Source organism: Eptatretus burgeri, chromosome 1 (assembly GCF_056783735.1).
Source record: "Eptatretus burgeri isolate ZD-2024b chromosome 1, Ebu_testis_v1, whole genome shotgun sequence".
Lineage (NCBI taxonomy): Eukaryota > Metazoa > Chordata > Myxini > Myxiniformes > Myxinidae > Eptatretus > Eptatretus burgeri.
In genome coordinates this window covers 70,396,007-70,409,550 of record NC_140961.1, presented here as the reverse complement: position 1 = coordinate 70,409,550, position 13,544 = coordinate 70,396,007, and the positions used below count along the sequence as shown (strand labels likewise).

Sequence of the window (13,544 nt, the reverse complement as noted above, 5' to 3'; positions counted from 1 at the left end):
TACTTCACGTAAAGGGTTGGTCGTGAGCTAAATACGCCCGATAATTAATCGAAACGTCGAGGTTGACGATAACACCGCTCGGTTATCCCGATAGCACGGAACGGGTCGCTTAAAGTGGCCCGTGTCCGAAGTCGACCTGCGGCGAGGTGCGATCGCCCGGTCTACCCTCCGTGTGGGTACTTAGGTCGGTCGAATTTGGCGAACAACCCTATCCCACGCGGGGGGCCGATTGGCACGATCGTGGTGAGGCCGAAAGGCCCACCCGTGACTAGTTCCCAGCGTTAGTCCGAGAGGGTCACGACGGAATTGTCCGTCCGGTGGGCGACGTGCCGCGATTCGAGTTACGTGGCCGCTCGCACGCCGGCGGGCGCGAATTCGCAACAGTATAATTTGTGCACATTTACCTCAGAAGTGTAGATGGATGCAATTACACATTTGCCACCAAAAGAGTTGGCTCGCACCAACTCCTTCTCAAGACTGCGTGGGATAGAATACCATTGAGTTTTAAATGGACCAGTTGATGAGCGTACAGGTGAAGTTGCTCACCACAATCGAGCTTTGCACACCATTTACAAATAGTGCAGTAATTTGTGCTTTATCAATAACCAGACTGCAAAACTCATCTGTTTGCACTGTTGATTTATTTCTCTCCTTGATAAGCACTCTGATGAGTTATTTTTCTCTTTACAAGATGGAGTTTCATGGAAGAGCAAAGTGACAAAGGGTTAAAAAAAAAAAGACAATGAACTGGCAGTGGGGTGATGGGGAAACAGTTGGATACAATTAACAAAGGAATGACTGGACAAGGAGAGAGGAGAGAGAGAGAGAGGAAACACAGGAACCTCAATATAAGAGGGTTACGTTTGTTTAATTTTATTATTCCATCTCCACGCAGCAGGAGATGGGGGTGTGTGTGTGTGTGTGTGTGTGTGTGTGTGTGTGTGTGTGTGTGTGTGTGTGTGTGTGTGTGTGTGTGTGTGTGTGTGTGTGTGTGTGTGTGTGTGTGTGTGTGTGTGTGTGTGTGTGTGTGTGTGTGCGCGCGTGTGTGTCCAGGCCATAAGGTGGTTTTTTTTTTTGTTTTTACCATTTGAGCTTTGTCATCAAATTTTCAACAAAGCTTTATTATGAGAATTTGGAGAAGGCAAATTAATAATTTGGTCAAAAAAGGTATCCCAAACGTGGGCGTCACATAAAATCGTCAATTTCCATCCAATTGACCTTAAATTGTATCCAATTGACCATTTATCCTTGTTGCACACTCAACATGTCCAAAAAGTTTTGTACGAATCTGTCCATAACTTTTTGACATGTCCTGCTCACAGATAAAGGGGTGAAAAAAATCACCTCCGTCCACCTTCAGCAGTGGAGGTGAATATGATGGAATTTTGTGTCCCCACTATGCATGCCATATGCATGTTGTTTAATTTATCTTCCCTCCACTTCCTCCGAGCATGCCCCACCCCCACCACAATCCCATTGTATATAATAAATATATGGGCACTCGAGTTGAGTGAAAACATATTTGTCTATTGTGATACTGTTTAAAGCTTCATATTATTATTATTATGTAATTCTTACTATTTGCTGGAAAAAAATTCACATATTTTCGTTGTTTTTCAAATTGATAAAAGTAACTTCAACACAACTCTGCAATTTTCCATATGCCTCATTTTTGTACTCTTAAACACACTTTTAAATAACTATTTGATCTTCACTGATTATCATATCTTCCCTAATATGCTGAGTACAGGTATGCTGCTGGCGATCCTGGAGAAAGCTGGTGCGATACCAGCAATTTATTCAACACTTGACGGGAAGCTGGTTGCAGGTGTTGGGACAGTGGCTGCTGGTTATCAGAACTTCATCATTTGCATTGAGATGTTTTTTGCAGCCATTGCACTTCGCTTCGCTTTCACACACTCTGTTTACTGCAATAAACGAGCTGATGCACAAGGTATGACATTCTGCTCTGATGAATCAGGAATGTGTTTTGCCTTTGTTTTCTTTAAAAAAAATAATTAGAGGCATTCTTGAATTAGTAACACAATTCATTGTGTGTGTGTGTGTTTTTTTTAATGGAATTTCCACTGAAGGTATACTGCACAAAGAAAAGTACAGATATTAAACAGAAAGAAGAAATCTATTTACATTCCTCTTGAACTGAAGTAGTTTATAATTGAGAGGGAAGCAGGATGCAGATTAAGAGTTCAAAAGTGATGAAGTATGGGGAACGAAACTAGAAGGGTTTACTCTCTTCTTCCTCTTTCGGCTTGCTCCCGTTAGGGGTCGCCACAGCGGATCAACCGTCTCCATTTCGCTCTATCCACATCTTCCATTGACACTCCAACCACCCGCATGTCCGCCCTCACCGTATCCATGAACCTCTTCTTAGGCCTTCCTCTTCTCCTCCTGCCTGGCGGCTCCATCTTCAACATCCTTCTCCCGATATGCTCCGCTTCCCTCCTGTGCACATGTCCAAACCATCTCAATCTCGCCTCTCTCACTTTGTCTCCAAACCGTCCTACCTGCACTGTCCCTCTAATATACTCATTTCTTATCCTATCCATCCTCGTCACTTCCAACGAGAATCGCAGCATCTTTAACTCTGCCACCTCCAGCTCCGCTTCCTGTCTTTTTGTTAGTGCCACCGCCTCCAAACCATACAACATAGCTGGTCTCACTACCGTCTTATATACTTTCCCCTTCACTCTTGCAGCTACCCTTCTGTCACAAATCACTCCTGCAACTCTTCTCCACCCACTCCATCCTGCCTGCACTCTCTTTTTCACTTCTCTCCCACACTCTCCGTTACTTTGGACAGTGATCCCAAGTATTTAAACCAATCCACCTTCCCCACCTCAACTCCTTGCAACCACACCATACTACCACCCTCCCTCTCATTTACGCACATGTACTCCATCTTACTCCGACTGACTATCATTCCCCTTCTCTCCAGTGCGTACCTCCACCGCTCAAGGCTCGCCTCAGCCTGCTCCCTACTCTTCCTACAGATCATGATGTCATCCGCGAACATCATAGTCCATGGGGACTCCAGTCTAATCTCATCCATCAACCTGTCCATCACCATTGCAAACAGGAAAGGGCTCAATGTCGATCCTTGGTGCAATCCCACTTTAACCTTAAACCGGTCCGTCATTCCTACCGCACACCTCACTGCTGTCACACTGTCCTCATACATATCCTGCACGATCCTCACATACTTCTCCACCACTCCCGACTTCCTCATACAATGCCACAACTCCTCTCTTGGCACCCGATCATAAGCTTTCTCTAAATCCACAAACACACAATGTAACTCCTTCTGGCCTTCCCTACACTTCTCCATCAACATTCTCAAAGCAAACATCGCATCAGTGGTGCTCTTTCCTGGCATAAACTCATATTGCTGCTCACAGATCGTCACCTCTCCTCTAAACCTAGCTTCCACTACTCTTTCCCACAACTTCATGGTGTGGCTTACCAACTTTATCCCTCTGTAATTTCCACAGCTCTGCACATCACCCTTATTCTTGAAAATCGGAACCAGTACACTTAATCTCCACTCCTCCGGCATCCTCTCACTTTCCAAGACTTTATTAAACAATCTGGTTAACAACCCCACTGCCATCTCTCCCAAGCACTTCCATGCCTCCACTGGTATACCATCTGGGCCAACCGCCTTTCCACTCTTCATCCTCTTCATCGCAGTCCTCACTTCATCCTTACTGATCCACCCCACTTCCAGATTCACTATCTCCACCTCTTCCAACCTTCTCTCTCTCTCATTTTCTTCATTCATCAGCTCCTCAAAGTACTCCATCCACCTTCTCAACACACTCTCCTCACTCGTCAGCACATTCCCATTTATGTCCTTTATCACCCGAACCTGCAGCACATCCTTCCCAGCTCGGTCCCTCTGTCTTGCCAATCGGTATAAATCGTTTTCCCCTTCTTTTGTATCCAACTTCTCATACAGCTCGTCATATGCCTTTTCCTTGGCCTTTGCCACCTCTCTCTTTGCCTTTCGCCGCCACTCCTTGTACTCCTGCCTACTTTCTTCATCTCTCTGACTATCCCACTTCTTTTTCGCCAACCCCTTCTTCCTTATACTTTCCTGTACTTCCTCATTCCACCACCAAGTCTCCTTATCTTCCTTCCTCTGTCCAGATGTCACACCAAGTACCTTCCTAGCTATCTCCCTCACAACTTCTGCTGTCGTTGCCCAATCATCCCACCCATCTTTACCACCATGCCTGTCTCACCTCCTCCCTAAATTTCATGCAACAGTCTTCCTCCTTCACCATCTGGTCCTTGATTCAGCCCTCACTCTCTTCCTCAACCTCACCTCCAAAGTCATCCTACAGACCACAAATCGAAGCTGTCGAGCTACACTCTCCCCTGCCACCACCTTACAGTCACTAATCTCTTTCAGGTTGCATCTCCTGCTTAAGATGTAATCCACCTGTGTGCACTTTCCTCCACTCTTGTATGCCACCCTGTGTTCCTCCTTCTTCTTGAAATACGTATTTACCACTGCCATTTCCATTCTTTTTGCAAACTCAACCACCATTTGCCCTTCCACATTTCTCTTGTTGAGACCATACCTCCCCATCACCTCCTCATCCTCTTTATTCCCTTTCCCAACATGCCCATTGAAATCTGCTCCAATCACCACTCTTTCATCCTTGGATACACTCTCCACCACTTCATCTAACTCACTCCAGAAATCTTCTTTATACTCCATCTCACACCCCATATGTGGGGCATATGCACTGATGACATTCATCATCACCCCTTCAATTTCCAACTTCACACTCATCACTCGGTCAGACACTCTCCTCACCTCCAATACCCTCTTGACATAATCTTCCTTCAGGATTACCCCGACACCATTTCTCCTCCCATCCACACCATGGTAGAACAGTTTGAAACCACCTCCAATGCTCCTAGCCTTACTCCCCATCCACTTGGTCTCTTGTACACACAGTATGTCCACCTTTCTTCTCTCCATCATATCAGCCAACTCTCGCCCTTTGCCAGTCATCGTCCCAACATTCAGAGTTCCAACTCTCACCTCCACACTTCTACCCTTCCCCCTCTCCCACTGCCTCCGGACTCGTCTTCCCCGTCTCCTTCTCCTCCTTCGCCCAGCAGTAGCACAATTTCCACTGGTACCCTGCTGACCACCGGTACCGGTGGCGGTCGTTGGTAACCCGGGCCTCGACCGATCCGGTATGGAAATTCGTTTTGTTGTCCGCATAATGATTTGGCATAGCTTTTTACGCCGGATGCCCTTCCTGACGCAATCCTGGTCGCCTCTTACGACACACAGGGATATGGTACACCTATTCTAACCGGGGCATACACCCTTCTTCCATCATACATTTACATCATAGATTTATTCCTCAGGATGGATGGGAAGCATCTGCCAACTATTTGGATCATCTAAAAGAATGCTCAGGTAGATCATTTTGGTGCTTCAAAATGCAGGATGAAGATGAAATTATCATATCAATACTGCAACAAGACAACCTGTGAGAGACCCTCAGAGTACATTCCATGAAACTATCTTCAGAAAAGGCTCACAAGAAGCAAGCAGACTGAGAGAGGTTCCACAAATGATGCCAACTCCTGTCGCATCAGATTGGCAGCACGTTGCTGGATTCTGTCAAGGAGAGATAAATGACAGGCTGGAGCACCAGTCCAAACATGGAAGCAATACTCCATGGCAGGTTGTGTAGTTGCATTGTATAGATAGAGCACAGCAGCTGGAGAAAGCCATCACCGAGCATAAAATATGCCGCCAAGGCACTGAGGCACTTTTAGTTATATCAGAGATGTAGTTTTCCCAGCTGAGGTTTGAGCTGATATCCAATCTAACCAGATGGTTAACAGGGAGTTCCTGCAAAGGTGAATAATTTAGAGACAGGATGATCTTGAGCTAGACACAGACAACAAGGAGTCTTATTTTTGTTTAAAGCAACAAGCCAGTCATTTCCCCAGTTAATCACACACTCTCGGTCCTGATTGACAGTGGCACTGGCCTGGACACGGAAATGAGGAGATATGGTTCCTCGATATGTAGTATACATTGTTGAGTCATCTGTGAAATGGTTAACTGAAATAATGCAATCGGGCAGATCATTGATGTATAACAAGAACAATGTAGGACTCAACACAGAGCTCTGAGGAACACCAGCGTTAATATTATTGAGAAGGGTCAACTGTCCCGTGTGTAGCACAGAGATGTGGCAATTTTCAAGGAAATCAGGAATTGAAGCATGCAATTTTGCAGAGATGTCATGATGTTAGCTTGTGGATGAGCACCTTGTGCCACACTTTGTCAAAAGCCTTTGAGATGTTGAGAACAACAACCCTGCTGGCTTCACCATGGTAATCCAAAGCCCTATTCACATGTTTTAGTGATTAGGTCAGGTCAGGTATGGGAGCATGTGCCAGAACAGCGCGTCGCTGCGTCCACTTTCTGCCGGTACTCCAGGGCCTCCGTCTGGCCATCCCCCAGGCAGATGCCAGGCCCATCCCCATCTCCTTGAGATGATGGTCAACCTGCTGCAACCACGAGGCACGTGGTCGGCCCACTGGCCTCCTCCACTCATGAGACTCCCTCGCTGAGAGAATCTGGGAGCAGGATCAGCGTCAGGAAAACGAGCCACATGTCCATACAGCCGCAACTGACGCTCACGGACTATGCAGGTAACAAATCTCATCCGAGTCTCTCTCAGCAACCGCTCATTGGACATAAAATCTGACCAGCGATAGCCAAGGATTCTCCGAAGAGACCTGGTACCAAAGGAATTAAGTCTCCGTCTCAGATCCTTGGTCAGAGTCCAAGTCTCGCATCCATAGAGCAAGACTGGAAATACCAAGGACCCGAAGACTCGGACTTTCGTCCTCCCGCACAGGTACCGGCAGCACCACACCCCATGATCCAGTGAATCCATGACTCCCCAGGCCCGACCCAGACGTCTATTGACCTCTGACTCGCAGCCAGCAGAGACATGAATATCACTGCCAAGGTAAGTGAATCTCTCCACGACCTCAACATCCTCACCACAAACAAACACAGACAGGACAGCAGCATCCAAGATGTCACCGAAAGCTTGGATCTTAGTTTTGACTCAAGAAACCCGTAATCCCAGCGGCTCCTACTCCTCATTCAGCACCTCGAGGGCCCCCAAAAGGATGTCTAAAGTCTCCGCAAAGATGACTGCATCATCTGCAAAATCAAGGTCCAAAATCTTGACATTCCCAAACGATGTACCACAGCTTGATCTTTCCGACATCCTCCCTAAAATCCAGTCCATACAAGTGCTGAAAAGTGTGGGGGCCAGTACACACCCCTGACGAACTCCAGTAACAACTGGAAATAAGTCAGAGATGGTACCACCACACTTCACAGCACTCTCAGTCCCAGAGTAGAGTTCAGACATCAGATAGATCAGTTTTGGTGGCACCCCACGAAGACCAAGAATCCTCCAGAGGACATCCCGATTCACTGAATCGAACGCTTTACAGAGATCAACATAGGCTGCAAGCAGCCACTGCCGAAACTCTCGTCTGCGTTCGGTGAGGACACGAAGGGCAAGGATACGGTCAACCGTTGACCTCTTTGGTGTAAAGCCTGACTGCTCTGGATGCTGGTGCTCAAGCAGATGGTGGCGAACCCTATCAAGAATTATCCTAGCAAAGACCTTGCCCGGCACTGAGAGCAGCGTCACCCCTCGGTAGTTGTTGCAGTCTTGGCGATCACCCTTCCCTTTCCAGAGAGGGACAACAAGGTCCCTCTTCCAGTAAGTTGGGATGATGCCTGTGTTCCAGGCAGAGCACAAAACTGCATGCAACGACACGAGTGCAGCACTTCCACCAGCCTTGAGAAGTTCAGCATGGATGCCACAGATCCCTGGAGCTTTGCCCCGTTTCAAACGGTTCACCGCAGCCCGTGTTTCCACAAGCGAAGGTGGACCACAGTTGATTCGAGGGTCAGCAACAGGGATTGTAACACCCTTGACGTCCAACTCGACAGCTGGGGGATCAGCCTGGTACAACCGCTCAAATTAAATGGCCCAGCGGGCCTTCACTTCGGACTCCTCTGTCACGAGCCACCCCACCTTCTGCTCTAACTACAGCACAGCGAGGAATGGGCTTGGAGGAACGCAAAGTGCGAATTCCCCTGTAAGCGGGACGAGAATCACCTGTCCACAGGTGATGCTCTACCCCCTCACAAATTCCTCGCACATAGGCCTCCTTGTCCACCCTCGGTGCACGTACAGTTTTACACCTCAGCTCCCTGAACAGCTCAGCTCTGCCATTCAGCCTGGCCCTGCGACTCTGGTCAATGGTATTCAGTGTCCCTTGAGAGACAAAATTCTTCTTTGCCCTGCGGTGAGCTCCAAGACATCCACTGGCAACATCAAGGACGGTGGTCTTGAAGGCACTCCACAACTCTTCAGGACCCCCCAAAGCACCCAGACCCCCCAAGTGTCCACTCAGCCTGTTCGCAAACTCCTCAGCTACTCTCTCATCCCTGAGCTTGCCAACATCCAGCCTAGGCTGGGATGGTACCATTCTCCAGGATTTAAGGTGCAGCTTTAGAGTTGCTACAACAAGCCTGTGGTCAGTATTGAGGAACTGAGCACTCCGGTAGACCCTGCAGTTCTGGATCATCCTCCAACGACCGTCAATGAGGACATGGTCAATCTCCTTTGCCACACCGCCAGTGTTGGAATACCAAGTCCAGCGATGAGCTTGTGGGCGCTGAAACCATGAACCAGCCACCCTAAGTCCATGACTTCTTGCAAAGTCAAGGAACTTAGTGCTATTCTGGTTCATAGTTCCTGACCCATGGGGACCAACATACACCTCATAACCATCCCTATCAGTTCCAGTCGATGCATTGAAATCCCCCAAGACTAGAAGTGTATCTCGTCTGGGGCACTGATCAACCACAGACTCGAGCGTGGCGTAGAATGCATCCTTCACGGTGAGATCACTCCCCTCAGTCGGAGCATAAACAGAGACCAGGGAAATGACACCTAAGGAGTGACGAATCCTTAATCTCATAATACGCTCGTTGACCGGTGTTACCTCAATTATCATTGGGGTCAGCTTATTGGACACAGCTACAGCAACTCCTTGGGTATGGTAACCATCAGAGCGACCAGACCAATAGTAGGTGTAATCACCCACCATTATCTCGCCGCAATCCGGTCTCCGGACCTCAGAGAGGGCTGCAATCCCGATGTCCAAACGCTTGAGCTTAGATGATAACAGAGACAGGTGATCATCCTCTATTAGGGATAGGACATTCCAGGCACCCACCCGAAGGGACCGCCTCAGGTTAACCCAAGGAGACCGCCGTCTGGTGGACGACACCTCAGCACCACTCTGACACACTCTCCCGCAATCTGACCCAGGGATGTTACCCCGTGGTTTCCCTCCTATCATCAAAGATTGGGGGTCCCGAAGGCTTTGCCCCAATCCCGTCATCCGGTGAGCTGCCCTGCGAAGGGAACATGCACAGGAGGTACTCCCACGGAGTGGGTTTTCAGATTTTTTTGCGTTTTGCGGAATGAAGGGTTTTACGGTGGCCGGAGTGCAAATCCTGCCACCAACCTCCTCATAAAAAGTAACCCAACTGCAGGAGGACATCCACAGACACAGTTTGGCACTAGATATGGATGGCCGTTGGCTCACAAGGAGCTCCTCCGCCCTTTGACAGGTTTTGTTTTTAATCCTGCTGGGTGTCCATATCCAAACACCCTCCTCACCAGAAAACCTGGTGGGGGAGACGGTTTAGTCGCCGACAACCCGACCATGGAACAGGTTAGTACAGGTTTACATGGTACCTGTAGCAGGTCACAGATCGAACCTGACCTGACATAAATGATTAGGGATACAACATCACCAGTAGACCATGGATGTCAGAAGCCATACTGGACATTAGTTAGGAGGTAGTTAGCTTCCAGATGACTCATGAGTTGCAGTTTGATGAGGGATTCAAATACTTTTCTCATAATGGGTAGAAGGCTAATCAGCTGTTGGAGAGTTGGAAAGATCAGATTTCTCACCAAAGCCTTTTACGACAGGGACTACGGAAGCCTGCCTTTGACTTTGACTTTGAGAGATACAAGCAATACAATTTTGAGAGAACAGAAGACAGTTCTGGTGAACACATCTTCAAGGCAATTGCATTGGATTCAATCTGGTAAAATAATTTTGAGATTTCAAGCCCTTTAATAATTAGAAACGATTTGTCCATGGTCTTCAAAGTGTAGAGTTTGCAGCAAAACGCTCAGCAAAGAGGTTGACTTGATCAATCGAAGTCAGCACTTCAGAGCCATTGAAGATGACAGGAATTGATCGATTGCAGTTGAGAATGCTGTTAGAAATTCTCCCAAATTCTCTGGAACCTAGCCATTTATTTGGGATATAATCACAAACCGATTCTGCATACTGTCACTGAGCATTCTCTAATACTCATTTACAGTGGTTGCTTGTAAGGTGAAGCAAGTGATGCACTTCACTCGAGCCAACAAAATAATACTGATTGAAAAAGTGATTGCGATGGGTGATGGCAGCTCCACAAGCAAGAGTGAACCATGGCTGAGTGTGTGGTTTCACTTGGTCTGAGAAGGGATAAAGAGGTCCATACCAACATGGATCCACTCAGTAACTTCCTTGGTAGCTTCAGGTGTATTGTGACTGGATTGAGTTCCAGTGAACATTGGCAAGAAAAGAAAGCAAGCTATCACAGCACAGAGTTGCTATATTGGAAGACAGTCCGATGGGCAGGATGAACACCAGTTGATGGTGAGGAGAAAGAAACCTGACCTTCAACATGATCAGAGATTCTGAGAGAGGGGAGAATTTTTGCAGTGCCATCCCCAGGATTTGAGCATAAAAATAGATGAAGAAGATACCTGTTGTCAGTAACTCGATCAGGAATTTGAGTTGGAACTCAAATGATCTGAGTAAGGTCATATGACACAGCAAAGTTAAATGCACTGACACCAGAAGAATTTGTGCTGTAATAGTGAAGTTACCAACCATTCTTTGTGATGAACGTTAAAGTCTCCAAAGACCATAATATCAGCAGTTGGATGTCAAGAAAGCATCATATCAATACTGTCGGTGATAGCATCAAAAATCGCACGATTGGGTGATGATTGAGATTGATGCAAAAATGCTTGACGAAAGCACATAAACTCTTGTGTTGTATCCTAAAGGGAGACCTCATGGCCAAGTGGTGGAGATGCCTTTGCATAAATACATAAACCATGTCAAGGTGGAAAATCAAGTGTATGGAGGACATAGCCAGGCTCTGCAAAAGATTTGGATAACACTTCAGTGTGGACACGAGTTTCACCAAAAACAAGCTGATCCGGAGAGTTCAAAGGCAATAAGGATTGTATGGCAGAGAAATCATTGGATTAAATAGTCATTGTATTAGAAGATATAGAGGAAGGCGGAACATTAGTTTAGCAATCTGCATGTCACGTACAAGGCCACAATGAGGCACATCAAGAGTCAAAATGATCCTCTGGCCATAGCAGAGGCACCTTGATGTCCTCAGGGAAGCAACCAGAAGTAGATGCATGGGCCACCATCCATGCATGTCCATGGCAAAACAGCTACCCTTGCATTTTACACCCACTGATAGATCAGCCTCTCATTGCATTTCCATTGAGTTTGGGATCCTGTCCTATCAGACGGCCATGACCTGCAGTCCGTTTTTAACCTGTACCCTTCAGAGTGGTCACGCTGAGGTTATTGAAACATAAGGCTCAATGTACATGAATACAGCGATAACGAAAGCTCCTCAAATGGAACAACCGGCCTCTTGCATTGAAACAAGACAATGTAGGAAGTTTGTCTCTTCACAGTACAAAAAAGGCTGGGAGGGGTTTACTAGTCCACTTCAAGACGACAAATAGTAGCTCTACCCACCTGGGTTTTAGATCAGAGTTGTCTTTCCTTTCTGAGGCAGATTGCTGACCGAGGCTTATGAGTACCACCTACCCGGGTTTGAAATCGGAGTTGTCCCTCTTGGGCAAAGAGCCAACCAAGATTACGGAGCTCTACCTTTGTGGAGCACATGAATTTAAGGCACCAGGAACTTACTGACACCCTCTGCCTTTAACAAGAAACAGGGTCGGCATGAGAAGCCAGGCAGTAGGATTTGGTTAAGAGATGCTCTTTGAGATGCTGTGCGATGGAGATACTCAGTCAACCAATTGAATCAAAGCACATTCCAAAACTCATTTTTATCCGAGAGAGTTCCTGCCTCACAATCAAAAGTGAGGTCAAGAGATTAAGGAGAGGTGTATGCCATGTCTCTCTGGAAGATAAAGGGAGGGGTTGGGGAGGACTGCAAATACAGTTGCAGTATTTTTAAAATATCTAACACTTACCTCATTCTTTGAAGATGTCAACATTTTCTCACACCGCTACTGATGCTTTGCCTTCCTTGCTTATTTTGCTGTTCTCCAGGTCGTGGTGTTCCCATGAGCATATCAAGCAGTCTCAAAGAAACAATGAATCCCCATGACATTGTTCAGGATGCCATTCATAACTTCTCACCGGCATACCAGCAGTACACGCAGCAGTCAACCTTGGAGCATGGCACTCCTTGGCGAAATGGGCACACGTTCCAAACTCGTCAGGCTTTCTCTGCCACCGTGCCCAATCACGACACTGAAAAGACCATGCTGCTTTCATCTGATGATGAATTCTAAGCCTAATTGTTGCCTTGTTAACCTTTCCACTCACCTCATTTGTCTGCCAGTACTGAAATTATGACAGTTGTGAAGACTTCAGGTTTGTTAGTTCTTCTATTTATTTCCTATCCCATGCTTTTCGTTGTCATCAAGTTTTATTGGACATGAAGTGCTTTCATGTTTACGATGTAATCAGTTTGTTTTTGAAGCGCTTGAAATCATAAACGTAAAAGCACTTTTTATTCACTTCTGATTGATACTTGATTTTGGACCTTCTGCAAGGACTTAACTATTTTGGGAATGTAAAGCCCTTGTTTAGTAAACAGACTCTGGAGTATTTGACTCGGTCTGATGACTCACAACTGATTTCTCCCCAGAAATAAATACGGTATGACATTCTCACCTTACTAAACAATGCAACTTGTACACTACCTTTGCCACATAAGTTGCAAAGTCCTTTTTTTGCTTTTTTATTCCTTTAAATTTTGAGCAAACGGAAGACAGCAAAACCATGTTTGTGTAAATCGTCATTATTTGGACCATTTTTGTCTTTTGCTTAATTGTTAAAGTTGTGCTCATTATGAAGCCTTGTGTTGGCTTCATGGTCAGGGCGGTGGGCTTGGGATCCTAGGGTCCTGAGTTAAAATCCTGCTTCCATTGAATTAATACCAGGTGGGGTTGACTCAGTCTGTCATTCTTTTGACGTCAGCAAAACGAGTACCAGCTTGCTGGGATGTCCTGGTGTGTGCCCTGGTTTAGAATAGGTACTAAAGGGTTGGCGTTTTAAAACGGGTTTAGAAGACTAAT

At 46.6% G+C, this 13,544-nt stretch overlaps 1 protein-coding gene across 1 annotated transcript in view; it reads left to right on the top strand.

The window, feature by feature from the left end:
- Window positions 1–13,079, top strand: part of TMEM184B (transmembrane protein 184B) — a 95,297-nt gene extending 82,218 nt beyond the window's left edge. The window contains exons 8-9 of the mRNA XM_085887378.1: window positions 1,751–1,954; window positions 12,511–13,079. Coding sequence (XP_085743504.1) covers window positions 1,751–1,954; window positions 12,511–12,755 — 449 coding nt within the window. The 3' untranslated portion in view covers window positions 12,756–13,079. The remainder of the gene's footprint in view (window positions 1–1,750; window positions 1,955–12,510) is intronic.
- Window positions 13,080–13,544: the final 465 nt, after the last annotated feature.